Genomic DNA, 27473 nt, shown 5'->3' with positions numbered 1-27473 from the left:
ATCACAGAAAAAAATTACCACGGTATTTTATATTTACAAATAATAATAATAATAATAATAATAATAATAATAATAATAATAATAATATATGAGTGTGCCGCGGGAATTCAAGTTACACCTGTAGTGTGCCGCAAGTTGAAAAAGGTTGGGAAACGCTGTTCTATAGTACGAAAGACCATAATCAAATCACACTTGGTCTTCATTTGTACCGATGAGGCGAGAATTCTTGGCTCTTGTATAGCATGAAAGACCACCAAGATTACGAAATGCAGGACCAAGACTTGACTGCTATACAAAGAATAAGACGCAGTATTGATGACAAAGACCCAGGCACGTAGCCAGGATTGCGCGAAGGGGGAGGGGGTCCGTGACATGAAATATTATAGTCATCACACCAGGGGCTTGATCATTCTAAACAATTTTACTGGAATATATATTGGTTAGTTTAGCCAGGATTTCGTAACGGGGGGGGGGGGGGGCGTGACATGAAATTCTGAAAGAGCTCGATCAATCTAAACTCCTTTACTATCAACATATATTGTTTTGTGAGGATATGTTGGTAAGTATTTTAATAAACTATGAAGAAATCTCAAGTAAAATTTTAAAAAAAAGTATTGAAAAAGATTATACAATATTTACATCCTTCCTCTATTTAATCAAATATAAGAATTTTCCTTTCATTATGAAATCAACCATTATAAAAAGTATATATTCACTATTATAAAAAGTACATACTCAATAATGTCTTGTAAAATATTTTGCAATATCTGCGTTCCTTTTTCTGTTGAATCAAATGTTAACAGAACTTTCTTTCCACATATATTTTTGTTTTTATTATTCTGTCAACTACTGCCTGTTTCAAATGACAGGTTAAAGGAGCAGTAGAAAATTGTTTTTGAAAAAACATGTTTGATATTGCAAGGATGCGATGACGAAAAATTATGATAAAAAATGTCCACGCTGTTACACAACGGCACTATGCTTTCGGAAGCTTGAAATCTCCCTGACTAGTAGCAGAAATTCTGAGAATTCCGCAACTTTTCTAGAAATTTCAAATTCCCTGACTCTTCCAGGATCACCTTGTAACCATGTATTGCAAGTAATACAAATTTACTCATAAGAAAGAGTAACCAAAAGCTTCATGTAGTTTATTTTTAACGCTGATCGTTCTTTTTCTCATTTCATTTTGTTTCATCCTTCCTTGATTTTTTTTTCATTTCTGGTCTCGAACGGGGTCCGGACCCCCCGGACCTTCCCCCCTTGGCTACGTGCCTGCAAGACCCAGGGAGCGAATTGTTTGAATTTCATTTGTTGGGCTGAAAGTGATGAAATAAAATTAGTACTTTATAATTAAATATCATACTGTATTTTTAAATTTTAAATTACAAAATTCATATTATGTATCTTGTTACGTGCAACTATATATACTGTAAAATACGTTTTAATTACCGAGAAAGTGGCACGGATCCCGGAATCATAAGACCCTATTTTGGAATGAAAGTTGAAGGATTGGAAAAAATCACAGGTGTTCTCCTGTTTCCTCAACCCTTATCATTGTAGTTAAACGATTTCCTTTTGTCTCCGCCAAGAGACTCTTGCTACTGCCTTCCGAGAAGACCTCCTGCCGTCCGAGCAGGTGAGAACACTTACCTTGAAGAAAAATTTCGTCACATAGAACTAAAGCAAGAAAAAAAAAAATTAATTTCTCCCACGTCGTACATTGGTATCAGTTATAAAAAGAAATAACCGAACCTCAAAAGTGTCAAATATTCATTAAGATGCATATACAAATCCCCCGCTTGATCTAAATAGTTAGTGGTTAACGTGTAAGACTTCGGTACACGTGGTCCGGGTTCAATTCGCAATGGGAGTGCATTTTGGCGTTCACCCAGTGTCGTGACCATAGTGCTCTCAAACGGATCGGGTTGACCCGACCCGACCCGTGACCCGACCCGACCCGACTCGGATCGGGTCAACTCGGATCGGGTTGTCGGGTCAGTCGGGTCAGCTCGGGTCGGGTTGTCGGGTCGGGTCAATCGGGTCAGCTCGGGTCGGGTCAATCGGGTCAGCTCGGGTCGGGTCAGTCGGGTCAGCTCGGGTCGGGTCAGTCGGGTCGGGTTGTCGGGTCGGGTCAATCGGGTCAGCTCGGGTCGGGTTGGGTCAATCAGGTCGGATCACGGTTCGGGTCAGTCGGGTCGGGTCGGGTCAGTCAATTCGGGTCACGGGTCGGGTCGGGTCGGTCTTCAACCCGACCCGACCCGACTCGTTGAGAGCACTACCCATGAGGCACACCATCTTCGATTCTCCAATCTCATCGGGGTACTTTTATTGACATTTCTTTTGTTGAGCATAATGTGGGCAGTCACCAACAATAACTGGAATTTGTCCTGGATTTACAAACTCTATTGCTTTCTTTGCTATGAGGATGGCATGCTTTTGCATGGCCATTGAGGATGCTTTTACATAGAATATAGGGAGCATTCCAACTAGTGTTGTAAAAAAACGGTTTTTTTTCTGTGAAGTTTTTTTTCAATAAAAATCATCGTTCTTTTTCATGTTTTTTTTCAAAAGTCTGTTTTTTTTCTGGCAACTATTATTTATTGATTTATGTGGCAGATTATTGAAATAATCAACAGAACTTGAGTCGAAGCCCTCGTAACTTACAAATCATTTGTTTCTTTGTACTTATACGAGCAAAATTGTGCGATTATTCCTTTCGGCCCCAGGTCATTTTTGGCGTTTTCCTACATTTCCAGTTAGTGACTTATTGCTCAAAAACTATTAATTTGATTGATATGGTTAAGGTCTTGTTTTTTAGAAAATAGAAGTGGGTATTTTTTGGTGTAAGTTGCATTGCATTGTTGCCAACGAGTGAGAAATTATTGAGGGAAATGTAGAGGTGAAAATTTACAAAAAATTCCCTAACCGAATTTCAAAATGTTTTGTATCTAGCACCACTGCTGCTATATGAGTTCAAGTCACCTAAACAAATCTTTGGTATGTTGAAAAGGTACAGTGAAATCCTGAAGTCGCTGGCTTCCATTCAAAGAGGGGGGAAAAATCTGTCATACACATGCAATTTTGACACTTTTTAGGCCTGAGAAGCAAAAATCAAATATGCCGAGGCTACAGCTTCTCTAATTATCCTATTGAAACTTTTTATGGTGCGTTCTGTAGGGCAAAGAGGAAGCTTTCAGGTAGTGATACGTTTGTTTCAATGTAGCCAGTAAGAGGGTAATAATAGAAGGGAAAAGGGAATTTTTCACCTAATAGTGGGAATTAATTGTTTTGGCTGGAAACGCTGCAGTCAGACAGACGAAAACTATCTGGAAATAAACCGCAGTACTCCAAGAATATATCCTACAAGTATCATGGCGATATAACAAAGTAAGCATGAAATTAAAAAAAAAATCTCATTCTACCTCACAAATTCACCATTTTCTTACCATTTCCAGAAAATGGTTTATTATAAACCTCAACTGTACTTCCCCTAATTATTCTAGTGAAGCTTTTTGTGGTGCGCTGTGTAGGCTAAGGATGAGGCTATTATAAACTGGTACGTTTGTTCGAATGTAGCCAACAAGAAGGAAATAGAAATAAAAAAGGGATTTTTTTCCAAAATTTGCCCCTAAAATCTGGAATTAAAATTTTCTGTAGCTGGCAACACTACCATCAGACACACACAAACTATCTTAAAATAAGCTTTGGTATCCCTCTAATATATCCAACAAGTATTGTGACGATATCTAATAAAGTAAGCATGTCAATAAAAAATATCTCATTCTACCTTTAAAAAATTCAGTTATCTTTCCAATTAGAGAACAAGATCTACTGTAAATCTCAACTGTACTTCCCCTAATTATCCTATTGAAACTTTCTATAGCGCGTTGTGTAGAGCAAAGACGAGACTTCAAGATACTGGTACGTTTGTTCCGATATAGCCAACAAGAGGTAAATAATAGAGACAAAACATACAATTTTTCCAAAATTTCCCCCTAAAATCTGGAATTAAAATTTTCTGTAGCTGGCAACACTGCTACCAGACAGACGCAAATTATCTTAAATTAAACATTGGCACACCACTAATATATCCTACAAGTATGATGGCGATATTTGAGGAATAAAGTTTCTAATTACCAAAAATATATTACGGTAAACAGAAAAGTAAATCAAGGGTTAGAACCTAAATACGAATTTTACGTACGCCCCCTAATTACCCCATTGTAACGATCTGTACTTGCGTTTGTGAAGTAAGGACAAATTTTCGATTGGCGTAAGTTGACTTGCACTCGGACGTATAAATACCGATTTATAAACAAAAATTTCTAATTTTTTGCCCAAATATAGGAGAATTTAAATTTCCCTAATTGGCACACGGCGCGCAGGCCCGTCCAATTGATGTCAACAATTAGGTATCCATCCGAGGTATCTCCCTGACAAGTCTTAAGGATGTCTTTCTACAACTAAGGAAGCTACAGGGAAAAAAGAAGTAAAGGAAATTCGAAATGAGAAAATTCTCGAATTTTTGACTGGGGTGAAATTTGAGAAGGAAATTCGACACCAGAAGAAAAAGAAATTAATATGATAAACTATAGTCCAGCCATATTTTGCAAGAATAATATCCCGATATCTTAATTAGTGTCCACACAGGAGCGGATTAAACAAGTGACACACCCGTGTGTGCCACTTTGGCCACCTGGGCCACCGAGTATACATTTGATTACATTTTGTAGTTATAGACTCGACTAATAATAATATCGTTGTAAACAATAACTTTAAGGTAAATTTTCTCTCCTTTTTACATCTTAGTTCCAACACTGTTGGTGAGAAATGCAGGGTATTTCAAAATAAATTTTGAGGCTTTAGGTCTTCGTAGTACTTATTACATTTTATGTACAATTATAAGCAATGCATCAAGTAAAAGAGCACCTCAAATAGTCTTTGCTACAAGTGTTCGATGTAAGATTCATTCGTCACACGGCACACATCTAGTCGATAGGCGAGAAAGGTCCATAAAGTTTCTGCCATATGGCACAAAACACATTCAATTTAGGGGAGTCTCGTTTCAACTGTACTATCTCCTGAGGATTTGCTGACGGCCAGGTGCAAACATTATGAGTGTTCACATTAGCTGTTAGATGAAATGTCGATTTATCATTGAAGACGACACGATCCAGAAAATCTTCATTGTTATGCAGCAATATTTCACTTGCGAAATTGGCACGTAAACCGTAATCTGTAGGCTTTAGACCTGTAGCAACTGCAAACGATAAAGACGTAGTTGCAAGCTTCTCCTTAATATTCTTCACACAGACGGTTGCACTGTACAGATTCAGTCTTTATTAAAACACAAAAAGCTTTCTGCTCTCTAGTCTCCATCTTTGCTACTTGCTCTTTCTAACGGCAGACAGAAGAAACAATGCATGTACATGCGTGCGTACAAAACTGTTTGAGTTGCTCTTTCATTTGATATAATATTTATAATTGTAAGTTAATTGTAATAGATACTACAAAGTGTCAAAGCCCTAAAATTAATTTTGAAGCACCCTGCATTACTTCAAATTGAGTCATCCTATATTCATGTCTTTTATATACATATCATCAGGGCCGGTCCTAGTCAATTTGTCGCCTCGTGCAATGGCATAATTTGCCGCCTCCTCCTTTCTCCAGAAAGAACAAATCTTAAAAGTCATGATTTTAAGTATGCTACTCCAGCATGAACAACAAAGGTGACGGTAAGTGCAGTCGCACTCAGAAAGGCTTAAATACTTACTAAAAATGCAATCCCGTCGTGTCTGTTTATTTTTCTTTAAATATTAATCTATTATGTTAGTGAAAGATAAAGCAAACACACCTGCAGAGGAAAGATGGTAATCCTTTTTATAGAATTCACTATCGAGCTTCAATCTCAATGTGTCAGTTTGCAATTCCAGTGCAACTAGCTCTTTTATCTTTATTTTTTGATTTTTCTTCTATATCTTCTAACATTTTTTTTTAAAAAAAACTTGTTTCTATCTTCAATGATAAGGAACTTGTTTCTGACAGAAACAAGACTAGTTTCATATTAAAACTGTGATAACGTACTACGTGGAACAGATATTCACTACTATTCGAGAATTGAATTCTTGCATTTGAAACAATCAAGCAATTTGTGCTCGGATTTATTCGACCATTTGCTTAAGCATTGTCCATGTGGCCTTAAACTAATGCAACCTAAACTTAATTTATGAATGTAGTATTCAAATAGAAGGTCAGCTTAGTAAATGTAACTACCATCCTCATGAAGTCTGTTTCCAACAAGAAATATTTAATTTAAATAATATTGTAAAACTTTGTCTCATATAGGATCTTTGGGTAGAGCAGTTAATAAGAAGAACGTCCGGAATCGACTCTCACTACCAGTTTTTATTATAAAAAGTTTCCTTTATAAAAGTATTTTCACAAAATACTATACAAATTAATCTCTCTAGAATCAAGGTGAGTTATAGGTGGTCTTTGACCGTAAGGTCGCAGACAGGATCTCCAACAGAGCCCCGTAGCAGTCTAAGAGGAGTGGATTTAAGGAACCAATGCTCCGTAGCAAGAGAGGCGGGTTAAGTGGCCAACAGAGAACCGTAGCAGGCTAAGCGGCTGAGGTTAGGATTCCCAGACAGAGCCCCGTAGCAGGCTAAGCCAGGAGATGGGATAGGCGTAGTCCCATAGCAGACTAGAGGCCTGGGGCTAGGTTACTCCAAGAGTCCCGTAGCAGACTAAAGGAGGGTCTCCAAAAAACTGGTATCGAGTTGCCTTCGTCCATCCAATTTATAGGGTCCTTTGGGTGGCGGTGGCGCTGCTGCTCCGATGTCGTCTTCTGCTCCGTGGGAGGGGACAGAAGCCGTCGTCTGCATGTGAATATAGGTCCCTCTGGTGGGAGATCCTCTTGCTGAACCATGTGGCGGTGTTTGTAAACATTGGTGCGTGGAACTGCTTGTTTACCACATCACATAGGATATTACAATATACTTATGACAAATATTGCCAGACCATCCAAGCTTGCCGCTCCACGCAAATGCACGTGTTGCATATATGGTAGAGCCGGCTCTGCATATCATATATATCTAGTCGACAAATTATTTATATATGACATTTAGAAAAATACTATTAGGCAAATTAGTATTAGTTTTTACCTTTAGACAAGCTATTGGATACTGTTCGTGACATTATTTTTGTACTTATTAAAGGCCTGCTTTCACGAAAAAACAAAATTTCATTTCTACTTTTATTTCTTAGTTGATAATGATGAAAACTGCTGAAACCCGAATTGTTAATAGGTATGATATACATGTAAATTGTAAAATATTTGTAGCGTATCAGTATCTAGCGTATAATTTATGTTGCATTTTACGGTAATTACACCTACATAAAAATATTTCATACTTAAATTGACGTAAGATGCATTACAAATGACTATTTGAAAAAAAACGAAATTTAGAAAAAAACGAGAGGCAATGTTTTTTTTTTCTAAAAAAACGTAAATTTCTGAAAAAATACGAACCGTTTTTTTTCTATTTACAACACTAATTCCAACCGTTGCTTTTGGGACAATATCTTTTGAGTCTTGATTGAAGGAAAAGTAACCTGAGTAAGTCACAGGAATTTCTTATAGTTTTCCATCGTTTTCAACTAAGAACTTGTAAACATGCTCAAGCCATGCAACTTCAGACAGTGTTATCTGCCCATCATCAGGTAAAGATACACTTCCTTCGATGCCAGATTGCAAAAAACTTGCACTTTAAAGCTAGAGCAACGAATTCCGACGGTGGCCATTTTGTTCCCCCTTCCTCTCCCGGGCCACTACCACATTCTTCGACTTGATACCTGATACCACATGATTAGATAACTTCTAATGAAGATATTTTCTCCTTATACGCAACATGTCGTCAAGCAAAAACCCACGAACTTATAAAGGCAGGGTTCAGACCAATTTTTCTGGCTCTATTAAAGTCATAAAGCACTACACTTAAGATCACAAAAATAGGCTAGTTCCGTTAATTTTAAAGATACAAAAATGGCACATACCTCGTTGGAAAGCTCTTAAACTGTCCAACAACGTTCATTTCTGGGTAGTTTTCGCTACATGTGACAATAAAAAAGTTATTTGCCTTTAAATACAAAGGAAATGGATTGGAAATACGTAATTTTGGGATTTGAGGGCGGCATATTCAAAAGATGGCGTCGCTATGCTAATATACTGTAGTAAAATGAAATGTCCAATATGTTACCTAAATATTCACTCTATCACAAAGTTCTCAATTAAAAATTTGTAGAAGTTATAGCACTTTAAATCTAATGGTCCGTCAGCGGCCATTTTGGTTTTACGCAAACAGGCCAACAGAGGTCAGCCTCAGTTTGTTTGCGGTGCTTTTTGAAAACCTTATGTCTACACCTAACACCATGCAAAATTGCAAAAACTTGTCACCAAGTGCGCGATTTCACTCGATATAAGGATTTTTCCCTCTCTGCTAGTAATGTTATATCGCTCAATCCTCCACGTGCCGTATACCCAAGGAAGCTAAAAGTTGTATTGGTAAACAATTATTCAACATATAAGCATCCGCCCATCAAATCAAGCTTGTGGACACATGCACTAAGTTTTTGTCAATATCATGAAAATGTTATTTCGATATTAATTTTATGAGTACACATTAAAAATTTGCAACGGATGTTTGAGCTTTGAAGCCAACGCCATACTCATGTAATCGGCACCTATGGTTATCGGACACGGAATTACCGATGTTTAATACAACATGTCTTAGTTTTTGAAGGAGAACGCCAATAATATGTTTTGAAATGAAATGAAATATCTAATTCAACGTCTCACGATCATGAGCCGAGACTAAGTAAGACGGTGATAATGAGAAATGAATGAAATGGTGGAATGAAGAAACTAGGAGGAGACAGGAAAACTCCGTGAAAACCCACCTTCAAGTAGTATCGGTACTTGTGCAAGACTCTTGGTCTTACATTGGCATTCCTGGTCTTGATCTTGGTCTTGCATGCAAGACTCTTGCTCAAACTGCAAGACCAAGACTTGCGCTCATCACTACTCGTCGCCAACTAATAGCTTTACACAACTCCTAGAACCGTTAGACACAACTTATGAGTATTTGAAGTCCGTCCTTTCAAAATTCAAATAGATCAACGACTACTTCGTTGTTATTTGAATCAGTGGAGTGAATTTTACAGTGAATTGTTGTAAATGATTAAAATAATTTAAATCAGTGGTTTGAATTTTACAAGGAATTGTTGTAAATGATCTAAAATAATAACACTGTGATTCCTTTATAGTGTAATGTCGGTGGGAGTAGACAAAATCCTTCAAATAGCTCATCAGAAAAATATACATATAGTTCTAGATTTGCTTGAGGAGGTGTGGAATTTAGGAGATAGACTTTTAATTCAAAGTAATGAAATATGTTTCCCAGTTTCAAAAAATTCTGCTCCTAAAGGGTCCTTTCTATTTCGAAATTTCTCTTTCTTTCCTTTATTTTGAAAGTGCCGAATGTAAGGATTCGTTTAACATGGTGGTGTGAAATTTGGTCATAATTTTTTAAACTAAAAGTAGGGAAATGTGTATTTCTAGGGATGCGTACGAGACAAGATTTGTGGCTGTCTCGTCTCGAAAATGTGCTGTAAAAGTGATGTCTCGACTCGAAAAATGTATATTTCTCTATTGGAAGAGCCGTGTCTCGACTCGAATTTTGTCAGGAAAATCCTGTCTCGACTCGTCTTGTGCGCATCCCTATGTATTTCAGTGTTTCCAAATGTTCCGCTTCTAAAGATGGAAAGTAACTCATTTCTATAATATCCAAATTTCCTTCTCTCTAATCAGAAAATGACCAATCTACGCATACCCAAATTGAAAGTGTAAAATTTGGTATATTAACTCTTAATTAAAGGTAAGGGAATACTTTTGTGGAAATTCCTCTTTAAGAAAGTAAAGGGAGAAATTTATAACATACATATTTCTCCTCTTTTATTCCGTAAGTGTTCAATATTTGGATTTACTTAAGCTATAGGTGTGTTTTGCGGTGTACAGTCTATTCATTAAAAATACGTGATTTAGCATTTAAAAGAATCCACATTTGAAGGGGAAAGGAGGACAGTTTCTACAATATTTTAACTTTCGGTATGATATTTATTACATCTTCCTGTACACAGAAAGGACACTTGCTAGTATTAAAAAAATTAGCGACCATCTTACACAATGATTCCCTTGCGAGCAATAGTCATTTCAGATTTTGTTATGGGGAGGGGGGCAAGACTCTGATATACATAGTTTTGCGTTTTTCATTATATTATTAAAATGTATATACATTTCAAGCTCCAGAGGACAATTGCCCACCTGCCCTCCACAAGTAACGCCCTTGATTGCGCTAATTACCTAAGAATTAGTTTCTACGGTGAATATTTTTCCATATTGTTTTCAGTTCAGAAGAAACATTAGACTGTGCTGCATTGGGGTTTAGCGTCCCTTTCAACACTGAGGTTAATAAAACATGGACATATTGTTTAACGTGGAATCCGAACCACATGACCTCCCGCCAGGAATCGAATATGCATATCCAACGCCAGAGACAGGAGGAAGAGAATTATGATTTTGTTTAATACGTATGTTTTAATGAATTTCTTGCATTCAAACATGAATCTGTCAGTAAAATGCATATTTAAAAAACAAAAAAAGAAAGAAAGAAAGAAAAAAGCTTTCCTAGCCAGGGTTCGAACCATGTTAAAAATATATTAGCACGCGACATTAAGTTAGCCACTAGACCAATAGTGCATGGTTATAAGGTTTTTAGGATTGTTTGCTACTATTCTGTTAACGGCATACTTTCCACAGGCTTTAGTCTCGTATCATGTATAATGCCAGTTTTTACTTTTTTAAAAATCGTATTTTGATTGTTTTCTACATGTCATATGAATATTTACTTGGAGGCAATGTCCAGATGGTCTACTTCTATTAGAAAATGCTTTGTAACGGAATGGAGGGAAAAAGATTTCCCTTGTAAGGAGATCAGAGGGACGTAAGTATCTGCGTTCAAATTTTTGGACTTTTCTGAAGTCAGTCCCACTTTTTTGTGACGACAAGTGTACGTAGAAGTTATCAGAGAACGACCTCGTTTTAAAGCGATTCTCTAGTGCAGTGTTTCTCCGACTGTGAAAACCAATAATTATGCGCAAGTGAGAATCGATAGTGTGAACGAGTGAAGTTGGCTGCATGACGGCACTACGCATTAAAGAAAATGTTGCATTGTGTAAACCATACTATAGTCCGCGTCACCTGAATTGGCGTGTGGCATCAACCAATAAGCTCGCAGTGCCCTGTTACTAAACCTTCAGGGAGGAATCTAACCATTGATAATTGATTTTGTTCGTATTTGTGGACAATTATGAATGATTACAGGGCACTGCGAGCTTATTGGCTGATGCCACACGCCAATTCGGGTGACGCGGATTATAGTATAATTTTAAGTGTTATTAATTCTTTATCTTCAGTTTTGAGCAAACTTTTTTACTAGGGGCCAAAACACAAAAATATTTTAGGTAAATCAGGAAACGTTATTAAAAACAATGGCAACCAGTGCCTTAATTCATTAGAGTATAATCATATCGAATGCCAGATAGATCTTTCAGACTTGCCATGTCTGGCCCCGTGGACTCTACTTTGCCCATCACTGGCTCCAGAAGACTGTAATTCTATCAATTCAAATTTAGTTCAGTTATTGTCTTAAATGTGTTCGTATTACTAGTCTTAAATGTGTAAATACATAAAACCCCTCAAATTAATAAAGTAATGAATGTATGAAGTAAGTTATTTTAGTATTTTTATAATTGCTAATTAGGTAACTATACCTGTAGGATATACTACTATCTCTACCACTTCTCTAATACTATACCTTTTACAATCAATTATAATATAAAGCTGCATGGAATCTAATTTTCTTCCTCACAGCTGTTTTATTACGTTCTACTTTATCTTAAAGTACTCTTTCGGAATAACTTGTCCTCTTATAGCGTAATAAATGTGGCATATCTCCAAAATAAATGGAAAATATAATTAGAAAGTAAAGTAGAATGATGAATTTAAGTTGTCACCGAAATCAACTTTTTGTATCGGAAGCTAAATTTTTGCCAGGTATACTAACCTACAACTGCAAGAAGCACAAGACCATATTTAACTGACAATTCGAACGTTATCACCAAAGAGATAATTGCAAAACCAACAATTCCCATCATGTTCATTACCAGAAATGGAAGCACGAATAATTTATTATCCTGAAAGAAACAAGAGCAATAAAAATTTTATTGTTACAAAGTCAAATGAATAAGTTACATCTACAATTAAGTTAAAATTATCAAGATGAAAATATTCGATCAGAAAACCTATACAGTAATACACTTTTTTGAATGTTATGAGATTAAAAGTATACCTGCACCTATTGATCATTAAGAGCTTCTGGTTACACTATGATCTTTTTCTTCGATTACTGTACGTATCTACATACGGTCACATTCAAGAAGTGTTGTTCTTAATTTGAAAAACTTTAAGCACTTAAGTTTCTCTGATTACTTCAAAGAAATTCTTACTTAAATGATTAACCACTTTTATGTGTGTTTTATTCGTAGTCTCAGGAACACACTTAGGGGAGGTACAATAATATCAATGTGATTAGTTCAGAAAGCAGTCAGAGCAAAAACTACGAAATATGAAATTTTAACATAAAATTTGCGGAAATAAGCGTTCTGTGGAAATGTTCGTTGGTTATATTTTACATATATATATATATATATATATATATATATATATATATATATATATATATATATATATATATATATATATATATATATATATATATATATGCAGGGCCGGATACCGGCGTTGTGTCGTACACTATTTACAATGAGAAGCTAGCAGTGAATATAGCAACACTTTTCGAAATATCCTGCCATCATGTTTCCCTTTGGGAGTTAAAAGAAAAGGGTTTTGCAAAAGTAATGATTTAATTCGATGTGGTGAAGGTTGAAGGAAAAGGATTCACTGAGACCAGACACTTAGCATTTTCAAGGCAATTAATTCCCTATTCAGAATACAGATACCTAGAGGTATTTAAAAAATCAAATTTAATTTAAATGTAGTGGTAGGTATTAGTGCACCCACCTTCGGAAAATCCTGGATCGGGCCCTATATATACTGTATATAATTGTGCACCGTTCGAGTTGCTTTTTCAAACTACCCGAAACAGGGACTAGAAGCATATAAATCGATTAGAACTTTTAGATTTCTATCATTACTGCAATCATCTTACTGCATTATCCACCATTAATCCCTGCAACAGAAGACTTATTATTGCAGAGAAGATCCTGTTTAGTTGACTTAGGAGTTCGTTTGTACGGGTACTCCGAGATGCCTGAACGGTTAACTAAACTAGACATGATAATTCGAGAGCATGCGCTGAGTGTTGTAAGGGGTAGCATGTCCCGATCGGATATACCATTGAGGAATAATCACCAGCAAAGAAATACCCATAGATTTAACTGTGGAAGAGCATTTGGCATGCGAATTCTCATTGTAAACAATGGAAAATAGAGTTTTCAGTATTAGAAATAGGGCCAAGCACTTTTCGTTTTTTTCTGCGAAAACAATTTTTCAAAGCCACTATGCGTTTAGCTAATAAACCAAATTTAGGTATGTGAATGCAGTTTTCGTTCAGAAAAGCATCATGCACTGAAAACTCCCATGAATAATCAATACAGGTAGATCACTTTTCTTTAAATTTGCAATTATTGCATACCTAATTATTATTATTATTATTATGGGAGAAGAAGTAAAGAATTGGTTAATTTCCTTGAGTGTAACGTCTCTCTTTATAAAGGTAACCAAGAAAGTTCTGTCGCTTTTTCACCCACCACCGTTGAACATCAATATGTCATCTAAGACGCACCTGAAAAATCAAAAATAGTCACCATCACCATCGACGACCTTCTGTAAGGTTCTGAAAGACCACGAATCCCATCGCGGTAGAACTGGATAAGCCGTGAAGCGAAGAAGCTATCAAGTGTATTTTGCCCCTGTTAGGGATGCGCTCGAGTCGAGACATGTCTCGAATCTCGACTCGACTCGACTCGAATTCGAGTCGAAATTCGAGTCGAGACACACTTTGTAAAATTCGAGACGAGTCGAGACAAAAGCATTTCTCGACTCGAATTTTCGAGTCGAAACTCGAGTCGAGTCGAGACAGCTGGTAAAAATCTCGACTCGACTCGAATGTCTCGAAAATTTTTCTATAATTTTTAATATTATTTTGAAGAAAGTGTTCGATCAGAAACACTCGGCACGAGAATTTCGGAAACTGCAGGACTTGTCAGGTGTTCGAGGAGTGCTATGGTGATTGTCTTCAGCAAGTGGCGAAACCAAGAGGAAAAGACGTCCAAATGTCGAGGGGTTGGGTGCCCCACCTCATTACAGATGTCGAACGTCGTAGGCTGGGCAGACTGGTAAAACAGAACAGGCGGCGAACTGCGTCGGAAATAAGATCAGAGTTTAATGCTGGGCAAAGTACAAGTGTGTCTGAACTAGTGTTGTCAAATTTCCGGAAATTTTGAACCTGTTTTTTTGTTTTTAAAAACGGTTTTTTTCGATTTTCCGGAAAAATTGAAAAAATAAATATGTTTGTATTAGGTTAATTTCACTAGTAATGATATCTCTTTTTTTTTTCAAACACGCGAAAATAAGTTCAAAAATTTCAATATTGCGAATATTAAAAAATAGCACTCGAAAATAAAACTATTCCAATTATTATCTATATATTAAAATACTAGATTTACGCGTATATGTTTCTCCTCACAGAAAAGTTTATATGTTTGTCTCCAATCCTTTCAACAATGAGATCTCGAACCCACAAGTGTTAGAAACGTGCCGTTTTCATTTGTCGATTCCAAATTTTATGTAAATTGTTCAGTTCTAATTGAATATTTTTATATTAAAAAAACATGGCCATTACTTCTTTATTACATTTATAGGGGTACACAAGAAGTACTGTGGGGGCGCGGTGACTCAGTGGTAGGGCGTTCACTTCCGGTGCATGGGGTCCCTGGTTCGATCCCAGATCGAGCCGTGTGGACTTTGTGATGGACAAACACCATGCTCGTGGGTTTTCTCGGGGTTCTCCCGTTTCCTTCCACTTTCTTCATTCCACCATTTCATTCATTTCTCATCATCGCCGTCTCCTTTAGCTTAACCGTTATAACCGTGGGACGTAAAACTAAAGATTTCATTTCACTAGAAGTACTGAAATTTCTGATAAAGTAAAGCATCATACCCTACGAGTTATATATTCCAACATTACATAGTTGTATATAGGGGTTGAATATCTGTCAGACGTTTGTTTCATGGCCAAATGATAATGAAAACGAAGGATAACCATTTCTCCAGTCTAAGATTAATCTTCATTGTTTGGAGAGGTTTTTTTTTTCAATAAACACCGTTTATCACTGACATAATTAATTGTGTGTGTGTACTTTATTTACTTATTAAATAATGCATGCAAATGCATGCATATACGATATGGGCATTCAGTAAATGGATACTTGAATATTTGGATTCAATTATCTATACAAGCCGGCTACGAGTCTTTTGTCCAAACTACTCTTTGGGATGAGCTTCTTACCAGATGTGTAGCCTACCGAAGGACCACACATATGTTATCGAAACTATTGTGCTATTGTTTTTTTTTATGCTTTGGCAGAAAGTTCTGTAGATATCGAAGCCCGCCAGTGAAGCCATATCTAGCATCTTGGTGCTAGATCTAGCATAATTCACTTCCATTTAGCATATAACATCTTGACTTTAGCATCTTGGCCAAATCTCATTCTTTCCTCTGGAGAACAGAAAAAGAACGAAAATTTAGATGGCTCACTGACCGTTGGGAATTATCCCTTAGTTAAAGCGATGGTTGGAGTAATAAAACCAGTTAGTATTTCCGCAGTTGTATTGTTGAATTCACAGAAATGTTCAAAAATAAGCAAAACGTGAGTCTGTACAAGATGTTTACTTACCCATAGTTTTATTATTGTCAACTGAACCCTGAGTGTCTGGGATGTTTCAGTCCCTTCTCACTTTACAACTTGAGAGGGGAGGGGGTATGACCGCTAAAAGAAATGCTTCAGTGCTGCGTCGGAAGCGGCATGTTTTGTATATATTTCTTAAAATGTTATCCATTCTTAAAGTATAAATTCCCCCTTCCCCCCTTAAGTTTTGCGTCCCACGATTATGCCGGTTAGGCTAAAGCAGACGGTGATGATGAGAGATGAGTGAAAGGGTGGAATGAAGAAAGTGGGAGGAAACGGGAGAACCCCGAAAAAACCCACGCACACGGTGTTTGTACACCACAAAGTTCACTTGGCAGGGGCTGGGATCGAACCCGGGACCCCAAGCACCAGAGGTGAACGCTCTATTACTGAGCCACCGCGGCCCTCAATGAGGTTGGAAGCTGGTCAGTCATGGCGGGAGGTGGCACATGCCATAGGAGTGGCACAGAGTGTGATTTCCCGATTGTGGAATCGATTTCAAACAACTGGAAGTGTTCAAAGAAGACAAGGACAGGGCCGTCCACTAGCAACCAAAGCCAGAGATGATCGTTATCTCTTGTTAACAACCCGTCGAAACCGGTGTCAGAATACAACTCTGCTGCTGCGAGCCTTCCGAACAAAAACAGGACGCACAGTATCTACTCAAACGGTCCGCAATAGCCTTCGAGAAGGTGGTCTCTACGAACATAGGCCTATGGTGTGTGTCCCATTAACTGCATGACACCGTGTTGATCGAAGAGCGTAGGCGGAGGAACATCGTGGGTGGGGACGCAATGAATGAGGCAATGTTTTGTTCTCTGACGAGTCTCGATTCAGTGTAGAGCCTGATAATCGACGTGTTTTCATCTGGAGAGAGTGTGGAACACGACACAATCCCATGTTTGTGCGAGAAACATCCCAGTATCATGGTGGTGTACTGATGGTGTAGGCAGGAATCAGCATTGGTGGGCGTACTGAGCTCCACATCATCCGAAATGGCTCTTTGACGGCTCTCAGATATAGGGATGAGATCACGAAAACTCTTGTTCTTCCTTATGCTGGTGCCATTAGTGATTCGTTCCTTTTTATGGATGACAATACTCGTCCTCACATAGCTCGGTTAATGGATGAGATGCTGAATGCTGAGGGTATCACTCGGATGAAGTGGCCAGCATGCTCTCCGGATCTCGTTCCAATTGAGCATGTCGGGATAATGCTTGGCAGACGAATTGCTGCTAGGCCAGTAAATCCAACAACCATTACAGAGCTGGAAGTCGCTCTTCTGGATGAGTGGCACAACATCCCCCAAGAACTCATCGATAATCTGATTGAATCCATGCCACGCAGGTGCGAGGCCCTGTTGGCTATTCGAAGTGATCATATGACATATTAAGGAACAATTAGTGTTGTTGCCTTTCCTGTTTGTGAGCAGTTCGAGAGGTGCACACATAACCGTCTTGTGTCATGAGCCAAGTGAACAAGGTTTTCCGTGCCCCAACACCAGTATGTGCCCCATTTTTCTAGTGTATCTTAAAGCATTCCTTCTTGTATGATAATATGAGTCAAACACAAGCTTATTCATACACTATCTTAAGGTCTTGTGTGATATTTCAGCTAAACCCCTAATTTTTTTTAGCATTATATATATATATATATATATATATATATATATATATATATATATATATATATATATATAGTGGCGGATCCAGGATATGATCAAGGGAGGGGCTAAACCATAGTTAGCAGTTTTATCCAGTGTAAAGCAGGATTGAAGCCCATTTTATGCAGTGTATACTTGAGTGTGAAGGGAGAGGCTATAGCCCCCTTGGATCCGCCTCTGTATATTTATATATATATATATATATATATATATATATATATATATATATATATATATATGATCGAAAATGGCCTCGAATCCATACTCGCTGAGATGAACAGAAGATGCCGTTTAAATCCACAAATTCAGCCCCATTAGTACTCTAAGGAGGATGGTGACATGTAAAGATAATTGAAAATTGTCGATATGAATGTCAAATTCATAGTTTTGGGGCTCCACAAGTTCATTGGTGACAGTTTTGGTGCCCTTTGTGTCCAAAAATGAAACGTATTCTCCCCGTGCGAAGAACGGATATTCTGCTAGTCTGTAATAACTAACGGAAGTTTCATTTAATATATTTCTTGCTGCTCAAATTTACTCACTTGTGCCGTATATGTGTGTAAAGTAGAATTAAAACCTGTTGCTCTAAGTATTTTTCCGTTAGCGAAATACATTGTATGTACACTAGGACGTCGATAATCCTAACGTCAAAAATCCGAACGCGGTCCCTAGAAGGTTTTTACATTTTGTCTTAACGCTAGCGATAAACAAACAATAGCGTGTCCATCGACGTTATGTGAAGTCAGTGTTTTTACAAAAGTTCATTTATATGTAATTGTTTGTCATGTATTTTTATTTTTATTTTTTCTTAGGCCTATAAGTTTTAAGTGTGACTTAGAGTACAAGCAAGCTCTTCAGAAACATTAAATGTGAGTAGCCTTACGTACGGTATTGTAATTACTGTATGTACTGAATAACCACTGTATCGATAGAAGAACATACCGTACAGTATATGTAAGCCTAAAAGACATTTTCTTGGTCATTTTCGAAAATCCGAACAATTTGAAAATTCGAATACCTGTGGTCCCAATTAATTCGGATTTTCCACTTCCCACTGTATATGTTGCAGACATGTTACAGCAAGTAAGATCACAAGCATCAGGCCAACAAATAGTTTTTAAACTACATTTTCCTGTTTTTGTCAATATTTCCGAACAAATGATTTTTTCTAATGGTTTCAAAATTTCCGGAATTTTACATAGAATAATGAAGATATCTCTATGAAATATATGTTTGATTTAACATATTAACTAAAATGATTCTGTGATTAACAAGAATGATGATTCTGATCATACCCAAATTTTCCGTTTTTCCCCAGCTCGGGAAAACAGTAAGAAAAACTGTTTTTTATCCAAAATTTCCGTTTTTATCACAGGCCTTCACAACACTAGTCTGAACACACAGTGCACCAACACTCCTAACAATGGCGAATGTTAACACCACGACATCGGCAACTATAACTGAAATGAACACGTTACCATCACCACTAGACCTTGGCACAATGGCAGAGCATTGCATTGCCTGATGAATCCCGATATCTTCTTCATCATGACGATGTGAGGGTGTGAATCAGTCGTGTTCAAAGGGAACAGCTCCTTGACATCTGTACTGCTGGGCGGAGACAAACTGGCTGCGGCTTAATTATTATCTAGGGAACATTCAGGTGAGCATCCATGTGTCCAGTGGAGCTCGAGCAAAGCACCATGACGGCCGAGGTGACGCACGCTGCTTGCAGACTACGTACGCCCCCTTCATGACGGCCATGTTTTCCATCGGTAGTGGAATTTTTCGACAAAATAATGCACCATGTCACAAGGCCAGGAGTGTGATGGAGTGGTTCGAGGAACACAGGAGCAAGTTCCAAGTGATGTGCTGGCCCCCAAACTCTCCGGATCTGAACCCAATCGATCACATCTGGGATGTGATTGAACGTAACGTGAGGGTGCATCACCCCTTCCCCGGAATTAACGGAAATTAGATGACCTGTGTGTGCTTATATGTGGTGCCAACTCTCTCCAGCGACCCACCGAGGAACATTGCGACCATGCCAAGACGCGTTGCCGTTGTTATTCGTGCCAAAAGTTGGACATACTAACAATTAGGTAGGTAGTCATAACGGTCTGGCTCATGTGTGTGTATATTTTAACTCGTATATTTTGTCTCGACTCGAATTTCGAGGCGTCTCGACTCGAATTCGAGTCGAGTCGAGACAGAGACTGTCGAGTCGAGACACGAGTCGAGACAGCACCATGTTTTCGAGTCGAGACTAGGGATGTAAAATACCCGGGTATTTATTTAAGCGGGTAAATACCCTGGGTAAATACCCGGGTATTTACCCAAAATGGGTATTTTAGTGGGTATTTTATGTATCTATTACCAATAAATGGATTTTATTATTGTCAATGAAAAATATAATGGTCATTTGTATCACCTGCAACAGGAGCACTAAATAACCATCTAATTAATTATTTTTTCTAGTAATTAAAGAATGAATTTGATGTTTATTAAGTAACACAGTACAGATTTCCTAGCTACTCAACATTATTTCTCTTTCTACTTACACTAAATTTTCTTCTATTACCCTTGGCGGAAAATTATTGTGCATTCTATGCTGTGAATTCTTACTTCAATGTGCCACTGAGGCGTCCAATCAGCTGCACATTAGAATTCGATAGTGGACCAAACCAACACGAAAATAAAAATTTATGACAAAACATGACGATGACTAAAGAAACTGCAGTCAGTTGTCACCAAACTAATCATACACTATTATTAAGTATTCTGTCTGTCACCAGCTCCTGGTATTAATGACAAGGAATTTAACTTCTGCCTTAGGTTCGCGTCTGGCGAAACTGCTTTCACCATTTTTCTCGATTTTCTCGATCACCATCTTCTTTTATCTTCTAATACCGTCTCCAGCTTTCCAAGTCACCGATGAACACACTACCTAAACTATTTAAGTTACAGCAGGATCTCTATAACTAAAATGAACAACCACTTTTTCTTTTGGTTTACCAAATTTATTAATCGCGGAAAATGAATTATTAATAATTACTTTCCTATTTTAAGGATTTAAAGTTTACATTACCATAAAAAATTTAATAGTACTTATGACAGACAACTTTTTTAATAATTAGAAAACTGATATTCCAAATACAGATGGTTATTTTCTTCACTCAAAATAATGTTATTTTTGTTATTTTATCTATAGACAATGAGATGTCCTGAATTGTCAAAAAAATGGACCAATAAGTTTCTAATATTTTACTCCTAATTTACTGAATTAATAAATTAATACTGTTTAAGAAACTACATTGTAAGAACTAAGTTGTTGATACAGTTATATCAAAGTAAAGAAACAAGACTTTAGTAAGTAGCCTAGCCTAATAACCTAGAAAATACTTAGAAACTAAATATTTACCTAAATTGCCATTCTGTAGAAGTAATTGTATGATTACAAAAGTTGTAGAATAATCAAAGTAACCAAATTTAATAAATTGATAGATCAAATTATTTGCTAAATATGCCGTCGAAAGAAAATTATAAATAAAATAAGGAATAACAGTTCATAAAACACTTAAGTAACTAATTCCTGATTTTTAGAAGTGTTCACTAATTGGAGTTTAAGAATAATGCTTTGTGAAAGTATTTATTGGCATAGCATACTAATAATGCTATTGCAATAAATACTTTTAAAATATTAATGTGATAAACAACGTTAATCTGTATAGTAAATCAGTGAAGGAAATATTTATTCAGTACAGAACAGCAATTAACCTCTACCATATTTGGAGCACTACTATAAATAAAACGACCAAAAATTTTACCGTCCTATTCAGAATCAACCGTAAGATCAAAGTCGGAATTATCACACAATTCTTCAGTATCAACATCACTATCACTCGTTTCTTCATTTTCTTCTATGTCACTCATTTCTTCTGTATCCTCTTCCAATATGTCTGGTGTTTTGTTCTGTTCCATGCCAACAGCTGGTGACTTTTTCCTTGATGACCCTGGTCCTGAGTGTTGCATCCGTGAAACTTCAGATAATTTCTTATTGAAAAGCTTCCAGTTATATGAAAGATATTTTAGTTTTCCTGTCCTCTTCGATGATAAACGATTTCTGGTTTTACTGTAGATCCATTAAATGTAGAGAAAGTTCTTTCTGTGGCAGCAGATGTAACCGGAGCACTAAGGATTCGAATGACGACATCAACTAATTCAGTGATGCTTCGAAACCCTCTCCACCAAAGCAGTGTGCTCATTTGTTCCACTCCGTCCCACAAAACTTCCTTGCCAAAAGTCCTTCATGTCCCTACAGTCAGTCAAATGTGCTCTCAGTAAAACAGAATTAAATCCCATTTGTTTTCCAACTTCACAAACGAAGTTTACTTCATCAAGCAATTCTTCAGAGGTCAATTTGCAGCCCTGGAAAGTGGGACGGGGAGATCTGAGTCAGATAACTTCGACCCAAGCCGAATTAACTTCTTTCTTTAAATTTTTCCATGATTGAATGCTCTTCTGTTTTCAAAAGGATTGATGATGGTAACTGTTCTATCAGAGTTTGATGAAAGCTCTGGAATTTTGAGTGCACAGTGTGTATCTGAGGCTCATTTTACTCGAAGCAATTAATCAAATCCACTATAGGTTTCAAAATGGCTACAAGGTTTTCAATACAAACCGAGAATATATCATCAAGAAGTCTTTTCTTGATTTCTGAAGGTAATGACGATTCCTCACTCACAGCGAGCGCCTGAAGTCCAGTTTTATTGACAAGCAAACTTTGGAGGCAGTGTAAATGGATTCCCCATCTTGTTTTCCCAAGCAACTTTAACGAAATTGTAACCCATTTCTCCCTTGAGATTTGTGCAAATAGTGTTTGCAAGTGATGGCTAAGTTGGATTGTTTTAACAACATCAATTACACTTCCCAGTAATGTCTTTACAGATGGACATCCGATTATGTCAGAACAAAGCAAATGGAGAAGATGAACAAGACAACCCAAAGATACTATACTAGGATACTTCTGTTTTACTAATTTAAAAGCTGCTCTCATGTTGGACGCGTTGTCACCTATGATTACTAAAAAAAATTTCAGGGTTATATTTTTACAGAACTTTTACAGAAATTTTTATATTCTGTTTTTACAGAACTTTTACAGAAATTTTACAGAACTTTTACAGAAATCAGAAATAAACATGATTATTTTTACAGAAATTTTTTCATAATCTCTTCAGACAAGTAATGTGCATCATGTTTATTTTCTTTCGACAACACGAAATCAACAAAAACAGGTTCAGGCTTTGAAATGACGAAATAAATGATAGATTCATTTCTCAAGTTACTCCCAACCGTCACACTGTAAATGTAGGTTTCCTGATTCCTCTAATTTCTTTTTAACTTCCCCTTGCATTTCACTGTATTGAGCGTCCAAGTAACTCGTAGTCAAGCGATACCTTGATGGGAGAACATACGAAGGAAGAGTTTTCTTTAAAACTTCAATCCACAAAGGGTGATCAACAAGTGACAGGGGACACCCATTAACGAAGACCGCTTTGGCAAGGCTTTCGTTCAACACTTCCTGTAAGACTTCGTTATCGTTCTATACGTTGGTATTTGTTTTAAGAAAGATCAAGATTTTATCAAAAGTCCTAAATAGTAACGTTGAACCTAAGAAGCCATAAAAAATTAAGAAATGTCTGTATTTGATGAAAAATTAATGTAATGTTTTTTTCTTCAGCATTTCTTCTTATAATAAATGCGACTACATCAAATATACCGAACTCACTTTCTCCTTTCATGATAAAACTACTCTAAAATGTCCTTTTAAGTTCGAAACTAGTAGACATAAGGCTCAATCTTTTCATGATTAATTTTAACTCCATAATGTTTGACTTGGAAAGATTTTGATAATTTTGGTCATTTTTATTCAACTAGTTGTAGCCTCTGATATGTAATGCTTTAGATACATGATCCAGCTTTAGTTTGTCTTCTATTTGTGTGTCGGGTGTCTGAGTTGTTTTATGAGAATTTTAAAATTTCAAAATTTTACATTTCGTGAAAAATTGTTGGATTGAAGGAGTCTCGAAACATCTGTTCTCAAATAAAAAATACACAATAACTTGATAGGGTTCTTGAAAATCGGTGGCGTATCAAGACTATTTAAAACTGGGGCTGTCTCCCAAAGATTCATCAAAGAGGGTTTATATATGATTTCTATGTTTGGACAATCTCAAGCTTGAAGTCATACTACAATTTTTTATTTTTTTTAAGTCTTGGTGAAACTAATTCAAGTTTAAAAATCGTTCACGCTTTGGTGAAGAAAGGGCATAGGTGGATTAGTAAAATAGCCCCAGATCAAATCTTGAGACGACAAGTGGGTGGTAATGAAGGTACCCCGAGGAGGCATTAATCCCTCAAGTTTCAACTCTTATTCTCCACTCTGATTTATTCGTAAGCAATGACGTAAAATCGGAAAAGTTTTGTGAATTATTTCTCAAGATTGGCTTTATCGATGTTGTTCAAACTTAGATGTATGTATAGGTGTACACGAGGGCATCGTCTGAAAATTGTAACAGCTTACCCCCACTATTTCCTCCTTTCAAAAAATTCGTTTCAATATTTTGATCTCATCTTTACCTATGATGATTACCTTCGAGAAAAAAATAAAAAATAGGTTTTAGATGTCGCTTTAATCTAAAATAAATCCAAAATTGTATCGCGGGTGCGCCATGGTCAAAATTGCCTGCAAAACCGCACCGCACTTGAACGGGGTTAAATGTATTATTAATTTGCATATTTATAGTGAATGAACGGGAAATCACGCTCGAGAGACCCTAAAATCCAGAAAAACTTCACCGGTATGGTTAACAATTCTTAAAACTTCATAATAGTTGAACTTTCGTAAAATACCCAATTTTTGGGTAGGTAAATACAAAAGGGGTAAATACCCTGGTAAATACCCATTTTTTATTTACCTACCCACTGGGTATTTACCCGACCCACATCTCTAGTCGAGACACGAGTCGAGACAACATTTTCTCGAGACGAGTCGAGACAGACTTAAATCTCGACTCGACTCGACTCGAGCGCATCCCTAGCCCCTGTACTAGGGATTTGAACTGACGTCCTCTAAGGTGATTGTCCAAGGAACGGAACAGGTGATAATCCGACGATGCAATTCCGAGAGTATGGCGAATGCAATAGTGTTTTCCATACAAGACACAGAATGGTGTGCCGGGTCATCCTAGCCACGGGAGCTTAGCATTGTCCTGTAACAGGAGGACCCCTTTGCAATTTGGAAGTGCTGGCTCCAAAGTTTTGAGTTTTTCTTAAACACGGCTCAACTTGCTGACAGTACACAGTGCATTGATGCTCTGACCAGCTGTTAGCAGTTCCCGATGTCCAGTCCACCAAACAGACAGGAGGATCTTCTTCTGGTGCAGTACTGGTTTCGGCAGGTTTGGAACCGGTTCATGGGACGCTAATCAATGATGACTGCACCGTGGAGCTTCGTACCGGATCCACTTCTCATTACATGTCTCTCTCCAGAAATGGCTCCTTCCTCAGACGAGATAGCAAAGAAACACAGATGTCTGCTCCCGTTGCCTTCAGGCCCGGAGTCAAATCATGTGGGACACATCGACCCAACTTGTGCTTCCAAAGTTGATGGAGGTGCTGCCGAATGGTTTCTCCACTCACACTGAATTGTAGTTCCAGTTCCTCACATGTCTGGCCATTGTTCGCCTCAATTGGTGCCAGCAGATCTTAATTTTGTACATGTGTTGGTCCTCGGCATGTGGTGCGTCTTCGAGTGTTTCGTCACCGTTCTCAAACTTATTAAACCACCGCTGCACTGTCCGCGTAGTCACGAGACTCTCACCAAAGGCCTGGCAAAACTTCCGCCCCGCTGCAGCGGGTTGGACCCAAGTTTGAACTCGTACAGCGTACACGCCCTTATGACGCTCTGTGGAAGTCCTACGTTCATTCTGTCCTTATTCAAGTTTAGGTGTAACTGAACTGCTACAACCAAATAGTATTTTGAATATACCCACTCCAACAACTAACCTTCACCTTATCTCCATTCACATTCAACTCATGGTGTGAAGGCCAATTGAACACAGACCTCTACGAAAAGCGACTGAACTTTCTTGGTTACCTTTATGACTTAGCATTCCAGAAGTTTATCATGAGATACGAAACATGAACACCTACTAAGAATCAGAATTTGGGTCTATCACTCCGAAGGTGCGTAGTTTAACCATATAACTTCCAGGAAGCTCTTTCTTACCTTTTCAGCTGGCAAAGTTGGTAGATATTTTAATATCAACTATGTTACGTGAACCGTTTCACATTAGCAGCGTATTTATACTCAATTACTAACAAGAATTAGGTTTTAATCCATTCAGATTATTCAATGTCTGGGAGGGTAAATACGAACCAAACTCACCAAAGCAACATTGCTTTTAATTTTTTCATCCCCAAGCTCTAAAAATGTTCACGCTAGCTTTCAAAGCACCATTGAGTAAAACTTTACTTTTTTGGTTGTAACCAGGCCCGGCGCATCGGGAAAATATCACCTAGGCAAGGAATCCATATGGCGCCCACTATAACCTCGTTAATAACACTGAGTTTCCATTTGCTATGCAGTCTTTCGAAAATCTGTTGGAAAATTGTTGTTAACAAGTTCTTTATTCATCTATACAACTGGAGGAAAGCTTCATAGTTGCTTCGATATCCATGCGTTTTAAGTTGTTTCTTTTGTGGGGATTCAATACTTTTGAGCCTGGTTCGAATCGCACTGGGTGACTTAACTTTTTATTTTACTAGCTGAACCTGCGCTCTTTACACAGCGCATCATTCATATATGAGCATGAATCTCTTTGTTATTCCTCACATCTATACATGTCCCTTTGCAGACACAAGTGAAAGAAGTCTTGGTAAAAATCGGCAAGAGATACCGTAAGGGAGAGATTTTTTCGATTACTTTTTCAATATCTCGTACCGTTTGCAAGATTTGAACCTACTTCCGGTTGCAGTTTTTAATTCATGTATGATCTGTGTTTTCTTTCTTCTTGCATTTAGTGTGTAATAAGCAAATACATAAACTAAGTAACTCTATGGCCTATAGAACCCGGAGGTTCAATGCCGCGTTCACGAAAGCTCTCCACTGACTTCTATCCTTAGCCAATTGGATCCAGTTTCTAGTTTGTATTTCTATTTCTGCGAAAGTTATCTTAATATTGTCCCCCCATCTGCACCTAAGTCTTCCTAATGGTCGTTTTCCGGCTGGTCTTCCAGTTAAGATTTTGAAAGCGTTCGTTCTTTCTTCCATCCTGGCTACATGACCTGCCCACCTGAGCCTCCTAGATTTGACGACCCTAACAATGTTGGATAAACCGTATAAATTATGTAGTTCCTCGTTATGAAGTTCCACCATTCCCTATTCCCGTTTCTCTTGAGTCCGAATATTCGTCTCAGGATCTTGTTCTCAAATACTTTCAATCTATGTTCTTCGTTCCGAGTAAGAGACCATATTTCCCAACCATAGAGAACAACAGGCATTATTATCGTTTTATACATTTTAAAATAAGCTAATACATTACCGTACACATACAATGAGTTATAATGTCAGTGATATATGATGTTCATTGGGCACAACACTCCAAAGATTCAACTTAGATGGAGAAATGGTTATCCA

General features: G+C 37.5%; 1 protein-coding gene across 2 annotated transcripts in view; it reads right to left on the bottom strand.

Annotated features, from left to right (window-relative positions):
- LOC145679764 (uncharacterized) overlaps positions 1–27473 on the bottom strand; it is a 247523-nt gene that overhangs the window by 44992 nt on the left and 175058 nt on the right. For both annotated transcript variants that reach the window (XM_081750316.1, XM_081750318.1), the window contains one exon: positions 12186–12315. In XM_081750316.1, the coding sequence (XP_081606442.1) occupies positions 12186–12315 (130 nt within the window). The remainder of the gene's footprint in view (positions 1–12185; positions 12316–27473) is intronic.

This window comes from Thermobia domestica, chromosome 2, assembly GCF_964235325.1.
Source record: "Thermobia domestica chromosome 2, izTheDome1.hap1.1, whole genome shotgun sequence".
Taxonomy (NCBI): domain Eukaryota; kingdom Metazoa; phylum Arthropoda; class Insecta; order Zygentoma; family Lepismatidae; genus Thermobia; species Thermobia domestica.
The sequence above is the reverse complement of the archived record's forward strand: the minus strand, read 5'-3'. Positions and strand labels throughout refer to the sequence as shown.